The 22,516-nt window shown below is 39.1% G+C and overlaps 1 protein-coding gene across 1 annotated transcript in view; it reads right to left on the bottom strand.

Annotated features, from left to right (window-relative positions):
* The window catches only part of gbe1b (glucan (1,4-alpha-), branching enzyme 1b), a 149,395-nt gene that overhangs the window by 103,223 nt on the left and 23,656 nt on the right, over positions 1–22,516 (bottom strand). Inside the window, exons 3-6 of the mRNA XM_037677622.1 lie at positions 17,071–17,186; positions 14,838–14,963; positions 12,430–12,565; positions 5,015–5,105 (exon numbers count right to left, since the gene is read on the bottom strand). Coding sequence (XP_037533550.1) covers positions 5,015–5,105; positions 12,430–12,565; positions 14,838–14,963; positions 17,071–17,186 — 469 coding nt within the window. The remainder of the gene's footprint in view (positions 1–5,014; positions 5,106–12,429; positions 12,566–14,837; positions 14,964–17,070; positions 17,187–22,516) is intronic.

The following is a 22,516-nucleotide window of genomic DNA, read 5'->3' as shown; positions in this document are numbered from 1 at the left end:
TCATTACTTAGGTGGGGCTCCGTTTGCCTTTATTACTGCAGCAATGCGGCGTGGCATGGAGTTGATCAGTCTGTGGCACTGCTCAGGTGTTATGAGCGCCCAGGTTGCTCTGATAATGACCTTCAGCTCTTCTGAATTGTTGGGGCTGGTGTATCGCATCTTCCTCTTCACAATACAACATAGATTTTCTATGGGGTTAAGGTCAGGTGAGTTTGCTGGCCAGTTAATAACAGGGATACCATGGTCCTTAAACCAGGTACTGGTAACTTTGGCACTGTGTGCAGGTGCCAAGTTCTGTTGGAAAATGAAATCTGCATCTCCATAAAGTTGGTCAGCAGCAGGAAGCAGGAAGTGCTCTAAAACTTCCTGGTGGACGGCTGCGTTGACCTTGGACCTCAGAAAACACAGTGGACCAACACCAGCAGATGGCATGGCCCCCACAACCATCACTGACTGTGGAAACTTGACACTGGACCTCAATTCTAGAATTGCGCCGCTCAAGGTGGCTGCATGTTGGAGCAGCTCTGTTACTTTCATTCTGAGATTTTGCTTTTGGAAACTTTAATTCCTCTTTTTCTGGATGTAAATCACATTTTTTGGATGATTGTTTCCTCTGGTATCGAATGCTGTGCAGCTGGAAGGATTTTTACTGAAACTTTTTTTAGTTTTGGACATTTGTTATGATGCGTAACCATGGCAACAAGGCAGTTTTCTACAACAACAGCAGCTGAATAACATCTCAAAAGCTGAAATAATATCCCAACTACAGCCCCAACTCTCAAACGAGTTGAAAAGGATGTTCTATGGACGCATTCTCATCTACCTGCCAGCTGTGCTCGAGTGCCTGACCGCTGAGATCCTGGAACTAGCAGGAAACACGGCTCACGACAGCGGAAGAACAGGATCGTCCCTCAGCACCTACAGTTGGCTGTCCGCAGTTATGAGGAGCTCGGCAGACTTCTGGGAGGAGTTCTGCCCGGCATTCGGGCGGTCCTGCAGTCCGGGGGAACCGGGAGGCCAGCCGAGTCTGAGTGGGCGGATCGGACGGCGTCTGCGGCCAGTTTCTTGGGATCCACTGTGGGGTGGACCTTTGCAGGAGATCCTTCCTGCCTACAGCCATCAGTATCTATGGCATCTCTTAATGAAATGAGGATAACGAGTTACAACAACAAAATAATTTCCCTCTGGGATTAATAAAGTATTTTTGAATTTGAATTGAATTGAACTGAACTGAAGCAACATGGATTCTGTGCCTCTCTTCCTCCAGACTCTGGGACCTTGATTTCCAAAGGAAGTACAAAATTTACTTTCATCAGAGAACATAACTTTGGACATAACGTTAACGCGTTAACGCATGCGATAAATCTAAACTGATTAACTCGTTAATATTACATAATGCAGATTAATCCATTACTATACTGTTTCAATATTCCCTCTAATCTGTGCGTGCACAATCACGCACTGCTCGTACATTCTCTGTGCACAAGAAGAGCGCAGCGATCGCTACAACCTTTCTGAAATGTGTTCAGAATGGAGAATCCCCACCCCCTACCCCCACCGCCATTGATAAAACAGACCTGTGTCACGTGATTTGCGTAGCGACAATGGAAGTTTACGAAGAGGTCAAAAATTCAACCAATGAAATCACAGGCAAACTTTCATTCCAGCCAATCAGCATCTTCTGGAGTTTTGGCGCTTCGTGCGAAGGAGCTAAATAGCTACAAACAACCTCCTTGGCTTTTAGTGTTTTCCAGCTTTAGACTACACATGTCATCGCATACTGAGGAATAATATTTGACGTTGTGGATTTATCACAGAAGTTTACAGTTGTACAACGTCAAACAAAGGAGGTAAGTCAGCTAATCCCACGACTTGTAGCAATTTTAATCATGTTAAGTGTTAGCCAACAGCAGTGCTCGGTGTAAATCTGGATGGTCAAAGGAAAAGTTTCTAAGACAATGGTGAGACCAGCTATGTTGTGTGGTCTGGAGACAGTGGCATTGACAAAAAAGACCAGAGAAAGAACTGGAAGTGGCAGAAATGAAGCTGTTGAGGTTCTCCTTAGGAGTGACAAGGATGGATAAGATTAGGAATGAGATCATCAGGTACAGCACAGGTTGAACAACTGGGAGATAAAGTTAGAGAGACCAGACTCAGATGGTTTGGACATGTCCAGAGGAGGGACAGTGGGTATATTGGTAGAAGGATGTTAGAAATACAGCTGCAGGAAAAAGACAAAGAGGAGATATATGGATGCAGCTAGAGAGGACATGGAGGTAGTTGGAGTGAGGAGAGATAAAGCAAAGGGATGCTCAGAGGCTCAGGGAGCTTGTGTTTGCCCAGACACATGAAATACTAGGGGGAACATTGCGGTTTATATGATTTGATCACAAAGATGACACTTAATGAGACATTTGAGTTAACATTTATAAATTAATGTTTGAAACAAAATTACTTCTGTTAACCTTGCCGAGTATGAAAACCTGGAAAACTTGTTTGGTTTGAGACAATAAAACATTTTCTTCAACATTTTATGAAAACCTTCATATTTATATTTCAAGCTTACAAAGTTAAGCATAGTGATTACTCGTGATTAATCACAACCTCAGAGTGTGATTAATCTAATTAACTGCAACCTGGTTTTTCACAGGAACCTTTCTTATGCCTAGATGCAGCTACACACCTAAAAGGATGCTGTCCTGTTGCTTCATTTTTAAGTTATCCAGCTTACACATTTGACATGTATACTGTATATGGTGGTAGTCAGCTTAGATTTTAGGGTGGCAAACCAATTTTTGAAAGGAAACTTTCTTACTTTTAGATGCAGCCAAAAACAAAAATTGAAGTTTGTTCCTCACTTATTTACCAAGTTATTGCGCTGACGACATGCGCGAAGGGATAAATGGACGGATGGCATTTCCAATCCCCACCTTTCGCGCTGCGACGGGGGACATAAAAGCAATTTACATAATTTGCATCCAAACGTGCAAGCTTAAATACATAAATACCCACTTTCCACAAAACTATAAAAGGTCTTAAAATATGTGATTCAACAGATTGTGTAATATTGATCCTTTTTGATTAAACTCCACATAATTCCCAATAACGTTCCTTCTGTCCTTCAAGCTTTAAAAAAAATAAATAAATCAACTTGATAGCAAAACATGACACAGGATTACGTCTCATCCCAGTATTCAACCAGTAAGGTTTTGAACTACACTTTTGAGATTAATCAAGGGTGAAATTGTGATATACAGACTACATTCAGCTCCACTCCAAGCAGGGAAGAAAAAAACTCTGAAAAAAGATAAATACGCACACTGGTCCATCTTTATCTATGATTCCCTCCAGTCTATGGATTAACAGAAAATGTATTTACAGAGAGATTGTTGATGTTGTCAGACTGTCTAACCTTGATTCGAGGTGACTGTGTTGAAGTTGCTCGCTCAGTTCGTGACAGCACAAAGTTATAGATAATACAGATTAAAAACTGTTAAAATGGGGAAACTTGGCAACAAATAGACTTTTAGGTAATAATCCATCATAGTTCAATCTTGGTTGATTTGTTAAGGCCTGTGGTTACTGATGCGGTTCATAGATCGCCAAAGTGTTGCTGAACAAACTGGGGCTAAGAGGCTATATCACACTGCATTCATTTATTTCCCTTTTTATTTTACTTTTAGGGAAGAGAGACGGAATGAGACAGACGGCATTGTTGTTCAACGTGGTAATTTCTGAATTAATGCACAAGCATTGTCTGCCAAATGATATGAAATGTGCATATGGATGAGCTTCTGTCCTATGCATGAGTATACAATGCTTTTGGAAGCCCATTGAATACTAATTGCATTGCTGCAGCTGAAACACTGCAGACAATAAAAATCCTGACTTAATAAATAGGGTCTGTAAAGAACAAAAAGAGGTAGAGGTACAACAAAGTGTTTTAAAAAAAAAAACATGTTCACAAATACATTTATTTCTATAAATAGACAAAATGGGCTAGTAAAAAACAGAAACCCAACTTTTAGATGGAGAAAAGTCAAACTGCTACCAGTGTAAGGCTATGAAAGACACAGGTCAGACTCCAGGGCAAAACTGAGCACAGTAACAATACACAAGGTAGTTATACCACATCAGCAAGGTCTCTTTCAGGCAAAGATTTCAAGGCTGACTGGGGTTTCAATGTGCTGTTCAGGTTGCTTGGAATAAACACAAAAAGACAGGCAACACTGACGACTGTAGACACAGTAGTCAGCCAAGAAAACTTACTGGGGCAGATGAAAGACACATCATGCTTATTTTCTTTCAAAGTCTAAAGTCCAGCAGTGCCATCAATTTGGACTGACAGAAACCTGTGGGACCAAAGAACACCAGTCCACTGTGCAAAGAAGTCTGGTCAGATGTAGTCATCATGAAAGAATTGCAGCCAAAAGGCCATACTCCCGATGTGGAAGCAAGATAAAGCAACTCAGCTCTACATTAAAATCTAAAAACTGTGGTACAGATGTGGAAGCAGGTCCTCTGGACTGATGAGTTAAAATGTGAAAAAGTTGTCAGTAACGCAAGAAAGTTTGCTGAAGATCTTGAAAAAGGTTTCTTGCAAGTTTGAGGTTGTATTTTTGTAAATAAAAATTGGCATTTGCCAAGAATAATAAAGTACTGAACAAATGTTTGAATGCAAAAAAAACCCCAAAACATACACTTATCCGTCTTGCAGTGCGATTGAGGAGGTGACTGGCTGGTCAATTCTACAGCAGATGACATGAAGAGATGTGACCCAGCCTACATTCAGACGATCTGTGGTTTATTCTTCAAGATGTTTGGAACTACCTGCCTGAAAAGATCCTTAAACTGTGTACAAAGAGGACCTTATTTATCCTCTGTTTATTCAATTTGCAAAGTTAACTGAGAAAAAGAAACCATTAGAATATATTTTTGTGAAAGATTTATTGTATTATAGTAAACCTTTCAAAGCCGTATAAAAGCATTACCGCAGATAGCCGAGAACATTTACCTGGAAGCAGCAAAGAAACTTGTGATCTGATATCCAAAGCTGGCATAGTAGGCATGTTCCATAATAGCCATCAGCTGAATACAGTTGTAACCTGAATGAAGAAGAGACAAAAAAATATTTTTAATATGTATATTTTTATTTGCAAGATTATTGAACTAGTCTTCTTGATCATTTTTAGATTTTAAAAATTGTGTATAATGGCCACAACAGCTACTTATCAAATACAAATGGCTATAACTATGCCAGTTTTACAGACATGCTAAAGTTTGATGTGATAGAAGAGTCATCTCCAAGATATACTCTAATTGCTAACTTTGAACTCTTTGTTTTAGATTGTACATGTGATCATGTACAAGGTTTGACTAAAAGGGCTGCAACTTCATAATTTCTCATTATAGATTAATTTAGTTTAAAACTTTGGTATGAAAGGCAGTGAGCAATATGCATTGTGTTAAGGAAGGCTAGGCTTTAAACAAGCTTGGTTTAAATATTTACGTATACCAAAATGAAACCGCATAGTTTAACACCCTTTGCTTTATTGTTATTAGGAACATTATATTCCATCTGGAATTTCTGGACATTCATTCTTGAGGTTTTTCCAGTTGGGTTTAAAAACTTCACATAACAGTGAATCTGCTTTTTTAAGAATTTTTTATGATATATTTTTAACTACTTATTCTGGCGATTGTGTTGTCCTTCTGCTTTTAGACTTATCGGCCACAGTTGATACAGTGGAGCATGACATTTTAATCTCCCATTTAGTTGGTTGGTGTTGGGGTATTGCTCTGGAGTGGTTTAGGTCCCATCTATCAGGGCGTACATTGTGTGACAGCCTCCGATTTTAGATCTTCTCCTGCTTCCCTTTTGAGTGGCGTTCTTCAGGGCTCAATTCTGGGTCCTCTTATTTTCTCTAAACCTGTTTCCACTTGGTTTCATCTTCAGGAAGCATGAAATATCTTTCCACCATGCGGATGACACAGGTTTGCCTACCTCTCAATAGAAAGGATGCCCCATCAGTCAGACACTTGCTTGACTGTCGAAGTTTCGGCCTGGATGTCCCTAATTATTTTTATTTTAACAAAAAGAAAACCAATGTGTTTTTCTGCAATGTCTCGTCTTCTGCCTCCTTAGATCTTGGTTCATTTGCTCACTTTATCAAGCTAACCGTCACAAATTAGGGATCAAATTTTATGGTATCCTTAAATTTGACAGTCAGATAAAGGCAGTGGTGAAATCTAGTTTCTTTCATCTGAGGCAAATGGCATAAATAAGGCCAATCCTTCCATGATATCTGTTTGAAATAGTGATCCATATCTTTGTTACAACTCGGCTGGACTATTATAATGCTCTTTATGCTGGGGTCAGTGGGTCTGTTGTTGCCCATTTACAGATGGTGCAAAACGCTGCTGCATGTCTTTCAACTGGCATGCCGAAATTTGGTCACTTTACACTTGTTTCAAAATCCCTGCATTGGTTGTCAATCCATTTTAGAATTATTATATTTGTTTTTACATCTTTAAACAGTCTTGCCCTCCTTACTTTTCCAAGCTGTTACACCTGTACACACCTTCCCGGTCTCTCAGATCTGCTGATCAGCTGCTACTGAGTGTACCCCAGAACCAGGTGTAAGCTCAGAGGGGATCTACTTAGACTCAGAACAAGTCATGAGTATAATGGTAAAAGAAAGTGAATGAAATGGGTGTGTTGGGCAATAATTTAGTACATACATCATTTGACAACTTTCAAGCCTTGATTCTATTTGACCTGTGTCAGTCATGTTGTATTAATGAGCTCCAGGCATTTCCTCTTTGACACCAGCTTTGGTACCTAAGAACAAGCTGTGGCAAAAGGGAACACCGTCTATTAGAGCTAGGAGGTCATGTACAACATTTCAAAAAGACCTAGAAAAACTGCCTCTATGAATAAGAGAACAACAGGCTTCTAAAGTGCCACTGAGCACTCCAGTGGGAGGCCCCCAGGTTCTTCTATTGTTGTGTGAAACAGAATTATTTATATATATCTTTTTAGGCTAGAGAGAAACTGAGAAAATACAACAAAAAAAAACTTTGCCTCTGAAGAAGTGTGACAAAGCACTGGGGTGAGAGGAAGTTTTTCTTTTTATATTTATATATGTACACTCTCCTCAGTCAAGAAAATGAAATGGCAGGCAGAGTCAGTCATCACTAGAGACAGTGAAATTTAGCCTTCTGGAGAATCCTATTGTGCAAAATCCCTGAGCTCCTGCAGGTAGATTCTTTGACAGCACTTATTCTGGCACTTTTCTTTTCGACTAAGCAAGATGATACAACCAGGAAAACATCATTTATCACGTCTCCTGGTACGCTGTGCCGCTCGGATCCATGACTTTTAATGAAGCGAGGGCCACTGGGTGTGTTTAAATTCAAAATAAGGTAACTCTTACGCATAATGTTAGTTGAATGGTTTGATATAAGGTTGATGCATTAAAAACATTAAACGTCATATTCCATTAAAAGTTACTTAAGTTACGAGATATAGAAGGTTTACAAAGTAAAATTGTCATGTTTGTTAATGGAAGTTTGTAGAAAGTAACTGAAAAATTTCATGAACAATACAAGCTCATGCATAAAGAAAAAATCAATTTGAGTTGAACGATCAGCCCATCGTTAGCAGAAATTTGTAGAAATTAAATGGTTTAAGTCAATATATGTTAAATATTTGAATATTTTGAATACCGAATTGAATTAATGTTTCTTTTGCTCATGTTTTACGTTTTCTTTCGGTGTACACATATTTTCTCATGAAGATTTATTTGGCATTTTTACAGCTACCAATAGTTAAAGTAAGGGTCAATCAATCAACTGGTTGGTTAATAGAATCAGCGTTTAGCTTAAACAGCTTGATCCCAAAAAGCTAAAATAAAATAAACATTTGTTTTCTACAAATGCTTACATGATAACTCTTAGTATCGACAACTATTCAACAACTAAATGAAAAAGACTCAGCCTTTTGGTGTTAAAAAAAAAAAAAAAAAGTCAAAAGAGGCACAAGAATCTACCAAAAGAAGCATTTTCTTTAGAGGTACTGCTGCAGTTTTACTGCTTAGTAACATATGGGCTGAGGTTTTCTATTTTAGTACCAGCTGCCACTTAATTAGGTGACAAATTCAAGACCAGTGTGCCTTTTTTTTGTAAGTCTTAAATTTTGCAAGCAGTTCGACTAAAGTAAATAAGGATTTATTTAAAGCGTGCAAAAATAAATAAATAAAACTGTTAAGGAAGAATATATGGCTGAAATGGGGCAAACTGCTGTAAATATTTGTATCTGTTCGATAACCTGGAGTGTATAACTTATAATTTTTTAGAGAAATTAGTAGAAGTTCAGTAAATTACAATTTTAAATCTGCTACAACACATTTTCTGATCGTTGTACTTTTAAAATAAGATCAAATGTTTTGCAGCAACATTAATATTCACAGTTGATTAATCAAAAACACGTACAGGCTGAGGTTATCTGAGCAGCATGCACAATGAAACCCTTACACATTGCACAGAATGAGGCAACTATTGTTTGATCAAACAAAACCTGCATGTCACTCCATGATTCATTAGTCTCCACTGGCAGCCTACAGAGTGAACATGTGCACACAGCAAACTCACCCCAGTCAGAGATGTTCCATCTAGTGGGCTCTTCTCTGAGACATTTTCTGCTACTAATAGTGCTGAAGATTAGGAAAACAAATTTCCACTTGGTGATACAAGCATGAGACTTGGCACAAAGAGTCTCCTAGACCTGTATTTTCAAAAACAAAACAAAAAAAACAATATGCGTGTATAAAAAGCATAGTTGGCATTTTTCAAGAATGGCTGCTTTCTGAAGTTATATTTTGTTGGTTTTGACCTGAATTGGGATTGAATAATTTCAATTCCCAAATTTTGCATCAAAATATAGGTTTTTGTGGATTCTAACTTGAATAGTTTTAAATATTGCAAATGTAAAAGTACATAATTATCATAAATAAGGAACTACAATGTGAGGTTGTGATATGAACAGTGTTATTGCTTTAAATATCCCATGGGTTTTGATTGATTAGACAAAAACTGCCATTGAAAACTTAACGGACACAATCACTACATTTTAAAGCTTTGTGATCAGTTTGGCATGAATGACGTTCAAATTTTACAAGAAAAAAGCAGTTTCTCTCATACAACATGGTGGCCATCTTGAAAAATGACGGCCATCTTTGATTTTCACGTGGATACCATGATTTTATTTAAAAAAACAAACAAAAAAAAAAGTAGGTCCTATGAATTATTCATGCCAAATTAGGCACTTGCATCACCAAGTGAAATATTGTTATGGAATATTGACTTAATCTGCAGCACTATGTCACCCAATATCTGCAACTACCACCCAACACACAATGAATCCTGAGTCTAGACAGTTTTTATTTGTGGCTCAGTGACACTGAAACCACTAAATGCTAAAAGAGTAGCAGTATCACTTGAAAAATCTCTGAAGATTAAGCTTTATATAGTAAAATCAGTGCATTCTTATGTCAGTAGCTCTTTATGCAACAAGTAGCAACTGCTGTTCATGATGTTTATTAGGTTTGTTTTGAAGAAAAACTATCTGTAAATGTTTTTGCATTTTTGCACTGGCCTTTATTGGATATATCTTTAAATCTAAGAATGTCTTATAGGTATTTTTTTTTTATTCTATAGAATTAAACATTAGTTTTCATTTGCAATTAGTATTACATTTTCGGTGAAAATATAAAATGCAAATAATCTAAACAACTTCTGAAATAGAACTAGAGTATAACATAAACTGGTAACTGTTCCATAAATACACTATACACAGCAGTTTGTACTGTAATGAGTCTGAATGCATCACCATCATGCTGTTGACTGGAACATGATACAGTGATGCTATTTTCCATTACCTTCATCAGGGACGTGCTCCACTGATTCAGCATTATTATTAGGTTGTAATTATTTTATTTGTGTAAGCAAAGTATCTGCCTTGTGTGTTTATTATGCATGATAACACAAATATCCCATATATATGTGACAACCACTCACATTGATTACTTCAATACAACTCTGGGTTTGCATCTTTAATCTACCATTTTCAAACTGGCAAATTTGTCTGTCTTTAGTTGTTGAAAAAACTAATTTTTGTTTTTGCATCTTGCTAAACCGTTTAACTCTGGGTTAAGTTGATCTCATCAACTTGTCCTGGTTTCTGCATTTCATTTGGCATAAGAAAAAAAATAAAAGAACAACGCTGCTACACTGGTTTTGAAATATCTTGGCTAATCCACACCTATGCCTGAAGTCTAATTACTCAGATGCTAGTTTAGTACTGCACTGAACGTATTCAGTCAGGTCATCTGGAACCACTTTGGCATGGTCTGCCTTAGGGGAGTTGATGGGGCAGAGGGCAGGCCTTGGAGGCCATCTTATCACCAGGAAACTGTTTTTTTTCCCACTTTGGGAATGAGCCGTTTGTGGGATTCAGTTTGGTTTGGTGGGCTCCTCAGACTGAAGAAGACCTTCGGATGAAAGATCAAACGTCTCAGCAACAAAAGAAACCATCCAGATGACCGAACTGAACACTGTTGGAGTTATACCTGGATTAATGAGCATGAACTTTGGTGCACTGAACATAAAAAAAAGTAATTCCCAACTAACCTGATACCAATCGAGAAAAAATAAAAATGTGTTAGTTGTCACCTGATTTCATACTTGAAATTGAATCAGGACATTTCTAACAAGTATGAGTAAAGTAGTACTTATAGTAATACACAGTAGTAATATGCAATATATCCGGTACATGGTATAAACGATAGACATTTAGCCTATGATAAAAATTTGTCTTCTACCGGCTAACCACAGTAACGTTGTCTGATGTAAAATCAGAGTTGTTAGATTTAACCGTTACACGCCAACTATGGCCGGCTTGCCGTACTGTTGCCGTATTTGGACGGAAGCGCAAAACGCTGTTCCGTCGAAAGTTAAAGTAAGCGTTTGTCAGCTTTAGAGAGTGCATTTGTGCTAAATAAAAAGGTTAAACCTGCTCTCTGATCTGTGAAAAGAACGATGTGTTGTGTGGTTTTACTGCAAGACCCTCTGGTCAAAGCCACAGAGGAAACTGGTCGCCATTTTGTGTCAGCTCTCCTTAAAATGGAAGGAGACGCCCACTGGAGGGTTGGAGGGTTAAGTGTTTTCAGTGTAAAATGCTGCTCTGTTGCTGTTCATTTCTTAAGTGAGAAGACTGGAAACTTTTGAGTTAACATTCTTTTGTTTAAAACATATGGCTAAAACTACATTTGATATCTTTTGCACTGTTTTGCACTACAAGAAAGAAGCCTAATACTTGATTTGTTAATTATTTTAAAACTCTCTGAACCTAGTTGTGGAATTTTCTTGATTGAGATCATTTTGTGGTATAGCAGTTTTCAAAAGAAATGATGGCAAAATGACACCCTATGCTTTTGTTTCATTCCTATTGTAAGTTTTATACCAAAAACATATCGTGATGTATATCGTTATCGCCATCACACTAGATATCGCGATATGAATTTCATGCCATATCGCACATCCCTAGTATGCAGTAAAGTAAGTTTATTAATTTAAAGATGTTAAAATATTTTGTCAGTAAAAATGTACTCATTTACTGATTTCAATAAATAAACTTTAATATCTGTTTGTAGCAAAGAAAAGATGTGGTAAGGTTTTTATTGAGTTGAACAAAAAGAAAAAATAAGGAAAACGGAAGGGCAGGTAATTCAATATAATATGGCATAAAATATTTTTATTAAATGCAACAATGCATCATGATGAAAGTACTAAAGCAAATCTAAACAAGTTTGCATCATATTGGTTGTTGAGTGAGGAACAAGGTAAAGAAATGATATTTTCCTCCACTGTTGGCTGTTGGAGTCATGGTCATGGAAATGGAAACAAGTTGTCAGTTTTGCTTTTTGCTACAACTTGAACTGTGGAAGCCTCTTTTTAAAACACTGCCCAGTGGTCAGCAGTTTCTTTGGGTCCTGCCAATACAAAAGGTTGTTGCTTTGCTTTTTTATTTTTGAAACAGAGGGAGTTTGACAGGTCTGCCACAGCAAATGGTGATCCTGGAGGAACAGTGGCACTCGCTGCAGCATGGCATGTCTATTATGTTCCAGGCCAGTGTTAACAGACAGGCAGGTGCTTTTATTTCATTTTTTCTGAAGTTCAGGCATGTGTATGAAGGTATATGATCGTCTTATTGCTTCACTTTCTTTTGTCAAGAGGAGGTGTTAAATTATTTCGAACCAAGTCAACAAATGTGGTTTGACGAGTATTAAACTCAAAAAGGCCAGTAAGGTTGTAGGAAGGTCAAAAGGAAGAAAACGAATATTTTGGAGGTGAAGTTTTCTCAAACCTTACCCAAGTCTTTAATTCGTGGAAGCACGTTATATGTAAAGTTTGTGTATGAGGCAATCTTTGGCTCTGGTGAAGCGATGCCCACATGAGCCTCGTAAATCCTCAGGCTTGCGGGTTTCTTGGGCCGAGGGTGGATGTGCTGGAGGGAAAAACCAAAGGTAGGCAGAAAAGCAATGCAAAGTGTGAAACAGATGCTTCAAAACACACCTCCTGAGAAACCAAAATGCGTGGGACTGAATCACTCCGTGCATACGTTGGTCATTAGCATATCTAACGTTACCTTTTTCTGCTATGCAACAGGCGAGGGATTTGTTTTCATAAAATAGAAATTTCCAGATAATTACCCACGAGTGCTTGAACCCTGTAGCTGAAATACACGACTGAGAAACTTTTAAATAAAACAAACATGCAGCCCATAAGAGGACCTCTCTAATTAAAACCGTGCTGAATAAGGAACGATAAGGAAAGCAAGGTGGACGCTAATGGCCTCTTAGTGCCCCCTCCCCCAGTTCACTCTTGAGCTAAGAACATCAAGTAGCATTGAAACACATTCAGGCCCTCTTAAATCTGTAGCATCCAGGATCCACTTTAAGATTAAAGCAACAGCTTCACAAACGACACGTGAGACTAATTTTATAAAATGAAGTAGTCACTTAATTACTGTGGGAGGGAAATGTACAATAGAAGAGTCCACGTAGAGAAGAGACGGTGAACTCAACGTGAAGTATCCTGATGCATGCTCAATAATCCAGGGTGAAAAATCCAACAAAGTTAAGTCAGGTCTTCTGGATGGTTTCTTTTTGTTGAAACGTTTCGTCCTTCATCCAAAAGACTTCATCAGTTCAAGGAGCTGCAAGAAACTGTAAATGGCCCCTTCTCATAATGGGTCAACCTGTTTGATGGTGCTCAGGTGGTTTCTGTAGTCCACCCTCTCCCCCACTGACTCGTTTCAAGTAGAAATGGCCTTGGACTGAAGAAGTCTTTTGGATGAAAGACAAAATGTTTCAACAAAAGAAACCGTCCAGAGGACCTGACTTAACTTGGTTGGATTTTTTTACCTGGATTATTGAGCACGAATCAGGATATTTTCAACCACGTTGGCCATGACTGCCACAAACGAGATGATGGGGGAGAGGGCGAGATGATGGGGGAGAGGGCGAGATGATGGGGGAGAGGGCGGACTACAGAAACTACCAGAGCACCATCAAACTGGTTGACCCACTATGAGAAGGTGCTATTTATAAGACTGAGTTTCTTGCAGCTCCTTGGACTGATGAAGTCTTTTGGATGAAAGACAAACGATTTCAACAAAAACAGTCCAGAGGACCTGACGTAATTTTGATCAACGTGAATAACTTTTTTGTAAAAAATAAAATAAAAATAAGTTTCAAACAATAAAATTGTAATGGGGTACAAACATAAATCAAACATCGACTTAAAAATCTGGTATTAATCAAAGTTTCAAATATTGTTTTCAGTGGGAAGCACAATGGCTTAGTGGTTAGCACGGTTGCCTCACAGCAAGATTTTATGTTCAATTCCCAGTTCCGTCTTTCTGTGTGTAGGAGTTTTGTCCAGGTACTCCAGTTTCCTCCCAAAGTAAAGGAAAAAAAAACTTCAGGCCCAGGCCTCCCTTATAAAAAAGTTCTGATCTCAATGGGATTTACTTGGTTAAATAAAGGTTCCATCCATTCTCTTTACCTGTTTATTCCTTTTTTTGGGGTCGCGGGAGTCACTGGTGCCCATGTCCAGCCATCACTGTGTGAGAGACAGGGGACACCCTGGACAGGTCTCCAGTCCATCACAGGGACACAGAGACAAACGAGACAAAGAACCATTCACTCTCACACCTAGGGACCATTTACCAATCAGCCTAACATGCATGTTGCATGTTTTTGGTCTGTGGGAGGAAACCGGAGTACCCGGAGAAAACCCACACATGCACATAAAGAACATGCACTCCACCCAGAAAAGTCCTGGACCAGGATTAGAACCGGCAACCTTCTCGCAGAAAGGCAACAGCTCTACCAACTGGTTCACTGGCCCTAAATAACGGTAATAAATAAAGATAAAACATATAATATTTGGAGTCAACCCAATTCAAGATGGTCACCACAGCTAACGGACGTTCGCAAACACAAATGGCTATAACTCGGTCAATTTTACAACCATTAGGCTAAGATGTGGTGTGGTCAGAGCATCATCCTGAACCCATACTCTGAGATCTTGGTCTAAAGCTCTGCCATGAAAGGAAGTCAGCAATTTTAATTTATTCAATGAATGGTAGGTCTTTAAAGGTTTTCACGCAAAATTATCAATTTACATAAAAATGACATGTAAAAGCGAATACACAAACAGCCAAAAATTATATTCACTGAAAACATTTAAATGTCCACTAAATTCCAACTTACAACGTAAGGCTGAGGGGGATCATAGTGAACCCAGTCATAGATGACCGACTTCTCCTCCCTCGTCACATATTTCGCCCACGGCGAGATCCGGTAAAGGCGCTCACCCTCCTTGGTGTGAACGACCACCTGGAGAAATAAGATAAATGAGTGTTGTGTTTTAGAAAGGACACTAAAAGAATGATAGAAAATTACTGGATGAAGACAAAACTTTCGGTGTGATGGAAAAAAAATCAAATCTGAACAATAAACAGCAAAAAAAAAAAAAAAAGGCCAAACCAAAGAGATAAAGTATCGCAACAAGTAAAGAACACCTACGATTAACAATGAAAACGTATAATGCCCCCCAAAAAAATCAAGAATTCAATATTAATCTGAGTCTTCGTGTTTTTCCACTGGATGTTTGCGATCTTACAGTCTGCATTTATTTCCGCCTTCCAGCCATGAAATGCTTACATCGTAAAACTGTGCCGTTACTCCCCATCCGTTACAGAGAGAGATGGTGCAGATTGTTCAACCAATAAACCAAACATTTTTAAAAAGTCTTTCATCATAAAAAGCATCTCCCTTCTACACAACTTCCTGTTCCCCGCTGCAAAACTCTCAAATTAATGCGTCCGTTTCTCAGACGAGCGCAGAAAACACAAAAAGCTACAGTATTGAACCAGAACGCTCGTCTGTGTGAACCTGAATTCAGCGGTGATTATGTCGTATTATATTTACCTCTTTTATAGGTTTTATCACAGCGATTCATTGACATATCTCCAGAAGGGGTTTGAGCCAGGGAGCAATTCGGGGGGGGGAAAAAATTGGACATCTAAATCATTCTTTGAGTTTCATCTATTCTGTCTGCAATTCGGCTTCGGAAATTGTTAATAAATAAACATTCTGAAATCTGACAAGTGACTTTGCCTTCGTTGTAAAATGAGAAAGAAAAGCAGTGTGGGAGTTGGCATAGCCCACCAAGAAATCGATGTATTAGCCACAGTCAGTGTTCTCCCCATTTTGTCCCCTGCAGAAACAGGCAATAGAACCCAAGTAAATCTAGCTGTTGTTGTGAAGTAATGACCGTTCCAGTGCCACCTGCCTGCGAGCCAGTAGCCAGACTCCCCTCTGGGGTTTATTCATTATGGGCAGCCCACCCTGGGGTTAGCTGCCTGGTTCCCTGTATGACATGCCTCATAGTTTACAGGATTAGGAAAAGATAGTTGGATAAATGGACTGGCATACAGCCCATCAGAGCACTGGACCTTCAGATAAATTGGCCAGCATTAGAGATATTTAAAAAAAATCTTTGACTGCTGGGCAGCCTGAAGGGGTGCCTGATGAGCAAAAACTAAGGCGCAGATGAAAAATCACTTGTATAATATTTTAGTTCACTTTCCTGCAGTCTACCGTACTTGAATTATTAAAAGCTGGTTGTAGAGGAACACTTTTTGTTTATGGGAAGACAACAAAAAAAAACAAAATACATCAGGCCCTGAGCAAGGGTGCTGGGAGGGCAAACTGCTCTCCATGAGAGTGACTGGAGCTAGGCTACCGCGTCCACAAGGGAGAGCTGTGGAACTAATTCAAAAGTGGAGCTCACAGCAAGACAGCCATTGAGAGGCAGCGGGGGTGCGCAAGGAAACGCCAGGTGCCAGCGTTTCCATCTGCTTCTTATCGTCCTTAGCATGACCTCTGCAGACAATGGGTGTTGGGCAGCCTGTCCAGGGCGAAGGCGTGTGCCAATGGTGACCCATTCCCAAGGAGAGGAGAGTGTTGTTGCGGTGCCATCCTCTTCATGCCTGGCATCGCAATTCTGGGTTATTTCTCATCCATGCTGAGACAATGCGTAAGAGGGAGGGGCATCTTTTCTATTTAACCCTGAGGAATAGTTTTACTGGAGCTTAAAACCAATCATGTACGCCAACTGTGGGCTGGTGTAGCAGACAAACGCAGCACACAGCCCTGAGGGGAGCCTGCCACAGACGGAAGCTGAAAACAAAGCCATCAGTTGGGCACTTCGCGTGCATCTACCCTCCACTGTGCAGTCTGTGTACATACAACAATCTCACTCCCGCACTGTGATTATGACATGTTGCTGATGGCAACACACTAAGTTACACTTGGTTCATAAGACACCGCACGACATGTAATCTCGCCGAACCTGATGGCGACAACTGTCAGCGCCGCCACGGCCCGATGACGCTCGGCGAGGACGTGACAATAAGCACGAAGACGTTCTGTTCTCTACCTTGAGTTTGGTGTTATGATCCACGGCTGGAGAGTTGTCATGCTTGGGTGGAATAATCAGCTCCCATTTGCCGAATTCTTTTTTGGTGTAAGGGTGGGAGAATTTGTCCCAGCCATCTAAAAGAAAAACACAAAAAGGAATATTGTAATATTTTAGCAAAACTGATTTTATTTTAATTTGTAGCAATTTAAGTAAATTTAGTCATTCAAGTTCATAAGAGAATAATTTAAAAAAACCAACACTGTCTTATAATTTTGCTTTTTGTTGAGTGTTTTATTAGTTCACATGGATGCTGCATTTTCATTGTTTGTCCCACTACCACTTTCTAACAAACACTTTTAAATAAACAACCAAAAAATGACTAAAAGTGCATTTATGCAAAAATGCAGTGTGAATGAGTGCTCAGTGGCTTTGCTGAAAAAACAAACTGAATAAATAAAGTTGAAAATATAGGAACAAATGCTAAAATTACCTAAACTAATACTAAAAGCTAAAAGCAGAACAATACAAATGCCTAAATTAGCAGAACAGCTAAAACTAGCCAAACATTAGCTAAAATCTAAAATTAAAGTAAAAAAATTGAAGCAGGTAGAATGAAGCAACATCAAAGTTCATGCTCAATAATCCATTGAATGAAGCAGATTACGCAGAGCAAAGGTCTAGGACCAATAATAATAATAATAATAATAATAATAATAATAATAGTTACAAAAATTAAGCTATAATGGTAATCTTCTGAACAAGCTGACCATTTTGATTTGATTTATGAACAAATAAAATAGCTGAATGGTTTCCAAAGTAGTTACAGTCAAATGTAAATAAATAAATAAATAACTGTTTGTAGTTTTTGTTTATTATGAGAGGACACAACAATGTCTCGAGTGACCAAACTTGTTTTTTTAATGCGGTCACATGATCTTTAATTGCCTCTACTTCAGGCTTGTGGGGAGTTGGTGACTTTCTCCAGCAGTTATAGAGGAGAGGGGAACACCTTGGACAAGCTGCAGATCAATCACAGTTCTTTTCTTAATTAACAGTATAATCAAGGTCTATCATTTCTTGGAGGAATGCATATCACCCACTGCCTTTCATGCCAGAGTTTTAGACTAAAATCATGTTGAGCAATGACTGAGTTGTGGTTGTTTTAGTCTGACCTTGAAAATAACATTTTGCGTGATCTCATCACGCCTCATGACTCATTAGTCCGCCTACAGGGACCAGGCGGAACAACTGACTGCTTGGTGCAGGGGGGACAATCTGCTCCTCAACACCTCAAAAACTAAGGCGCTGATCCTCGACTTGAGGAAAAAGAAAATGGCGGTCCCACCCCTGATTATAAGTGGAGACAGTGTGGAGAGAAAAGATGACTACTGTTTCCTGGGAGTCCATATTGAGGGGGATCTGACCTGGAGCGTGAACTCCTCTGAGATGCTGAAAATGGCCCAGCAGAGACTGTACTTCTTGAGAGTGCTCAGGAGAAACAACATCACCCAGAGACTGCTGGTGCCTTTCTACTGATGCTCCACAGAGAGCATCTTAACATACTGCCTCACTGTGTGGCATCTTAGCTGCACAGTGGTTCAGAGGAAATCACTCCGGAGAGTTATCAACACAGCCCAAAAGATTGTGGGCTCTTCTCTCACTGGAAGATCTACACAGCTCCTGCAGCATAGGAAAAGTCCACAACATCTTAAAGGACACAACTCACCAGGGCGATTCTACAATCTAACCTTTAGGGGTGCTCAGCCCCCAGTGTTGATAATGGCTCTTGCCATGAACAACACAGTGTCCATTTGTGTCAAAAGCATTTGTAGTGTGTGTGTGTGTGTGTGTGTGTGTGTGTGTGGAGGGGGACAATGTTGGGGGGGTCTGGGGTTTCTCCCCCAGAAATTATGAATAAAGTAGATGTCATTTCTTGCATTCTGGTGTGTTTAAATGAGTTTTTAAACATCTACATTTACCTACATAAGTAAACACTTGATTCAATAACTATTTTAGAGAGCACGGCACAACAAGAGGCTAACATTAAGCTAATAGTACTACCTGTGAAATACTTATTTATCCTCATGCATCCTATTTGCACCATTATGTTCTCCCATTTTGTTATTGACTATATTTCTCAATAACATATTACTTTTTGGTACTTTATTTTGTACTTTTCATTTCTTTGCATTGTTGACCTTGTGTTAACCTGCATGTGTCAAATAAACAAACATAACATAAGAAGTAGCCTGACCAACAGCTCTCCTTGTGTGAACAGAGCACGCTCCACTTCTCTCACACATTCTAACCACTCCCCACCACCACCACCACCACCGCCACCACCAAGTTCTGAAGGTAAGGGGCATTTCACTTCAGGACAAACTGAGATCACCGATTGGTCAGTTGCTGACAAGCCTACTGGATTGATTGACAGGTGGCATAGAGGATCCAACTTATGCAATAAAATCATAGATTTTACTGGCCTGTTTGCGTCATTTATCCTAAATTTATTAAATATTTTAGTGAATCTAAGCTAAGGTTTGAGAACTAAGCTTTCTTACACAATCCTAATGATGATTTCCCCGCCCCCCACCCAGGGGTGCTGTTAAAATTTAGGGATGCTTGAGCACCCCGAAAACGAGGCTAAAGTCGCCACTGCGTCTCACCCTGGACATGATCTGTTTGAACTGTGACCATCAAAGTAAAGGTACAGATCAATCAAGAGAAGAACAAACTGACTTAATAGTTTTTATCCGTCAGTCGTTACTGAACTTAACAAAAACTGTATAAGAACTGAATAAGTGCAATAACTGTGTGTGTAATATCAATTTGTTGCACATTTGGAGTGTTTTAATGCATCAAACTTTGGCTCAGTTTCTGTAAAAGAGACAGCGTTTTTGCCATTCAGCGATAGCTAATGTGTATTAGTTGTGGGAATCATTCTGAAACAAATACGTAAAAGAAAAACTGAAAACCCTGCACCTAGAGCAAAACAGACTGAAGAAGTCTTGTGGATAAAAGACGAAATGTTTCAACAAAAGAAGAATCCGTCCAGAGGACCTGATTTAACCTTGTTAGACCGCTCTTTGAGTTTCATCTCTGAGGGAGCAACAAAGTTGCATCACATTTGTAATCTGCTGATACTACACAGCCAACAGTCACTGACTGACAACACAAAACGTTTATTATAAAGTGACCATCGTAGTCGGACTTTTAATGATGTTTTCATTTCATAATGTCTTCTTTGCTCACTATTCATAAGCAGAGACTAAACAAATGGTAAAAAGAAATGAAGCGCAGAAGATATTCGAGACGTAACTGGGTGCAACTCGAGCACCTTTCACAGGCAGTTCAATTTGTTTTATTTATTTATTTACAATTTATTTATCTGCTTTTGCTTAAAACTTCCCAGAAAAACAGTGCATTATGCATCCCAGCCTGCACCATATTCATGACTAGGGCTGCTGGGCTGTTTCCACATTTGCTATGAAATTGAAATCAAATAATATGACTGAGCCGTGTCAAAATGTAATCTCTCACAGAATTGAATGTTGAAATTGAGCGGTTGCCTAAGGTCCTGGGAAGATAATTAAAAAGAAAAAGGAAGTGGGAAGAATGTGGAGTGAGTGGACGGCAAAAACCAAACTAACTAGCACAAAAATGGACAAAAACATAACTGACGCATTTCAGTTTTGCACATAGCAATCAAACGGCACTGCCATTTTTACCAATACTCGTATCACTACTTTACTGTTGCATAAAGATAAGAGTTGTATGGTGCTACAGTGCTCTGTGCAAAACTTTTGTCTCCCCAAGGGACAACAATTTCATGAAGTTTGTCCTTGACAAGTTAGCTTTCCATTTGAATCATTTACTCTTTTTGGACCCCCGGGTTTTGGGTCTAAATTCTTTGTTATTGTTAAAGTTCCTTCTCTCTTTTCTAGCAAACCATTATCATATGAAACTAGTTGATAAAAAAAAAAAACTCATATGTTGCCAGTGCAACAGCACAGGAATGTCATCACAGACACATTTAGAAATCTGGTACGCCCTGAAATACTAAGAAATTTGTTCGCCACCTCTGGGTTTAATCTGCATTTTCAAGAGCTACATTTTATTTTGTTTTGTAAAGCTTATGTGTTGTATGCAGGCATGTTTTAATAGTATTGCTTTACTACAGCAGCATGTGTGTTCAATAACTTGTATGAATATTACATATAATCAAAGGTTTCCAAGAAAGACAAGCGGTACATCGATGTCTCCGTCGCTGTGGGATTTGAACAGTGAAAGCTTTAGATTTTCGAGATGAGATTTTCCAAGTTCTTCTAGACTGGAACTGAACCGGGAATAGAAGTAAACCTTAATGTTTTTGGTGCAAGATATTCAAGTGGGTAGGAGTTGTATTGTGTATAAGAATATAGGTAGTTTTCTTATTGTGTGTGTCCTGGCGAGTGCTCTGGATCCTGGTGAGTAGAGGAAACAATTTTATCTACGACCAGCGCAATGAAAGAGCCAGGGCGTGGCCAATCACTGCTCTCGGGTTTTCTCTGGATCTTTCAACATCAGTGGAGTAACTTTGTGCTGGCAGTACTGCTGGACTTCTCCTTGTGTGATTGTCCTTGTAACACATGCAGAACTCCAACCAAGCTCAGTCAAGCCATCTGGACGGTTTCTTTTGTTTGTTGAGATGTTTCATCCTTCATCCTGAACTTTGACTGAACTGACTGAACTTTGTTGGACTTTTTACCTGGATTATTGAGAATGAACTTTGATGTTTTGAACCACTTTGGCTATGGCTGCCTCAGAGGGGTCAATGGGGGAGAAGGCTAGGCCTGTCACAATAACAAATTTTGCTGAGCAATTAATTGTCTCAGAAATTATCGCGATAAATTATATTGTTTGAAATTTGACAATAATTAGTAATTATTGTCAAATTTAAGAAGAAATGTTTGTTAATTTGTTTTGTGTGTAGTACCTTTTTTCGATGGCAGTATAAGACTGTTTGAACTGAAGGATGGATAGTGAGGGAGCGAGCAGCGTGTCTAAGAAAAATGGGAGGGAAGCCCTGTGATGTGACATAGGCTGTCTCGATTCAGTTCTCAAAATGGCGGATGCTTGGTGTGGTTTGAGCTCTTTAGCATAGCATTTTTTCACACAAAGCTTTTAATAAAATATCAGTAAACAAGTTCTCAGCTTCTTTTTGCAGAGAAAAACTATTTTAGAGGGACAGATTTCAACTGTGAATTTTGGAGCTTCGACAAGATGGAGTTGTTTTCCCCGAGGTCGGCCTGTTAGCTTAGCTCATAGCTTAACTTCTCAGCTTACCTGCTTTCAACAATCCAAAAATGTTGATTTTGGACAGTTCAAATTGATTTTAAAGAGAAAAGAGAAAGGGAGGGGTCCGTGAAGAGCACCGGAGTTGAGCTTTTTGTCATCCAGTGTCTTCAGTAGAAAGAGAAAAGAA

The sequence above is a fragment of the Nematolebias whitei genome, chromosome 6 (assembly GCF_014905685.2).
Source record: "Nematolebias whitei isolate Nwh7 chromosome 6, NemWhi1, whole genome shotgun sequence".
In the NCBI taxonomy this organism is placed as follows: Eukaryota; Metazoa; Chordata; class Actinopteri; order Cyprinodontiformes; family Rivulidae; genus Nematolebias; species Nematolebias whitei.
This window is presented reverse-complemented; position numbering and strand designations above follow the sequence as displayed.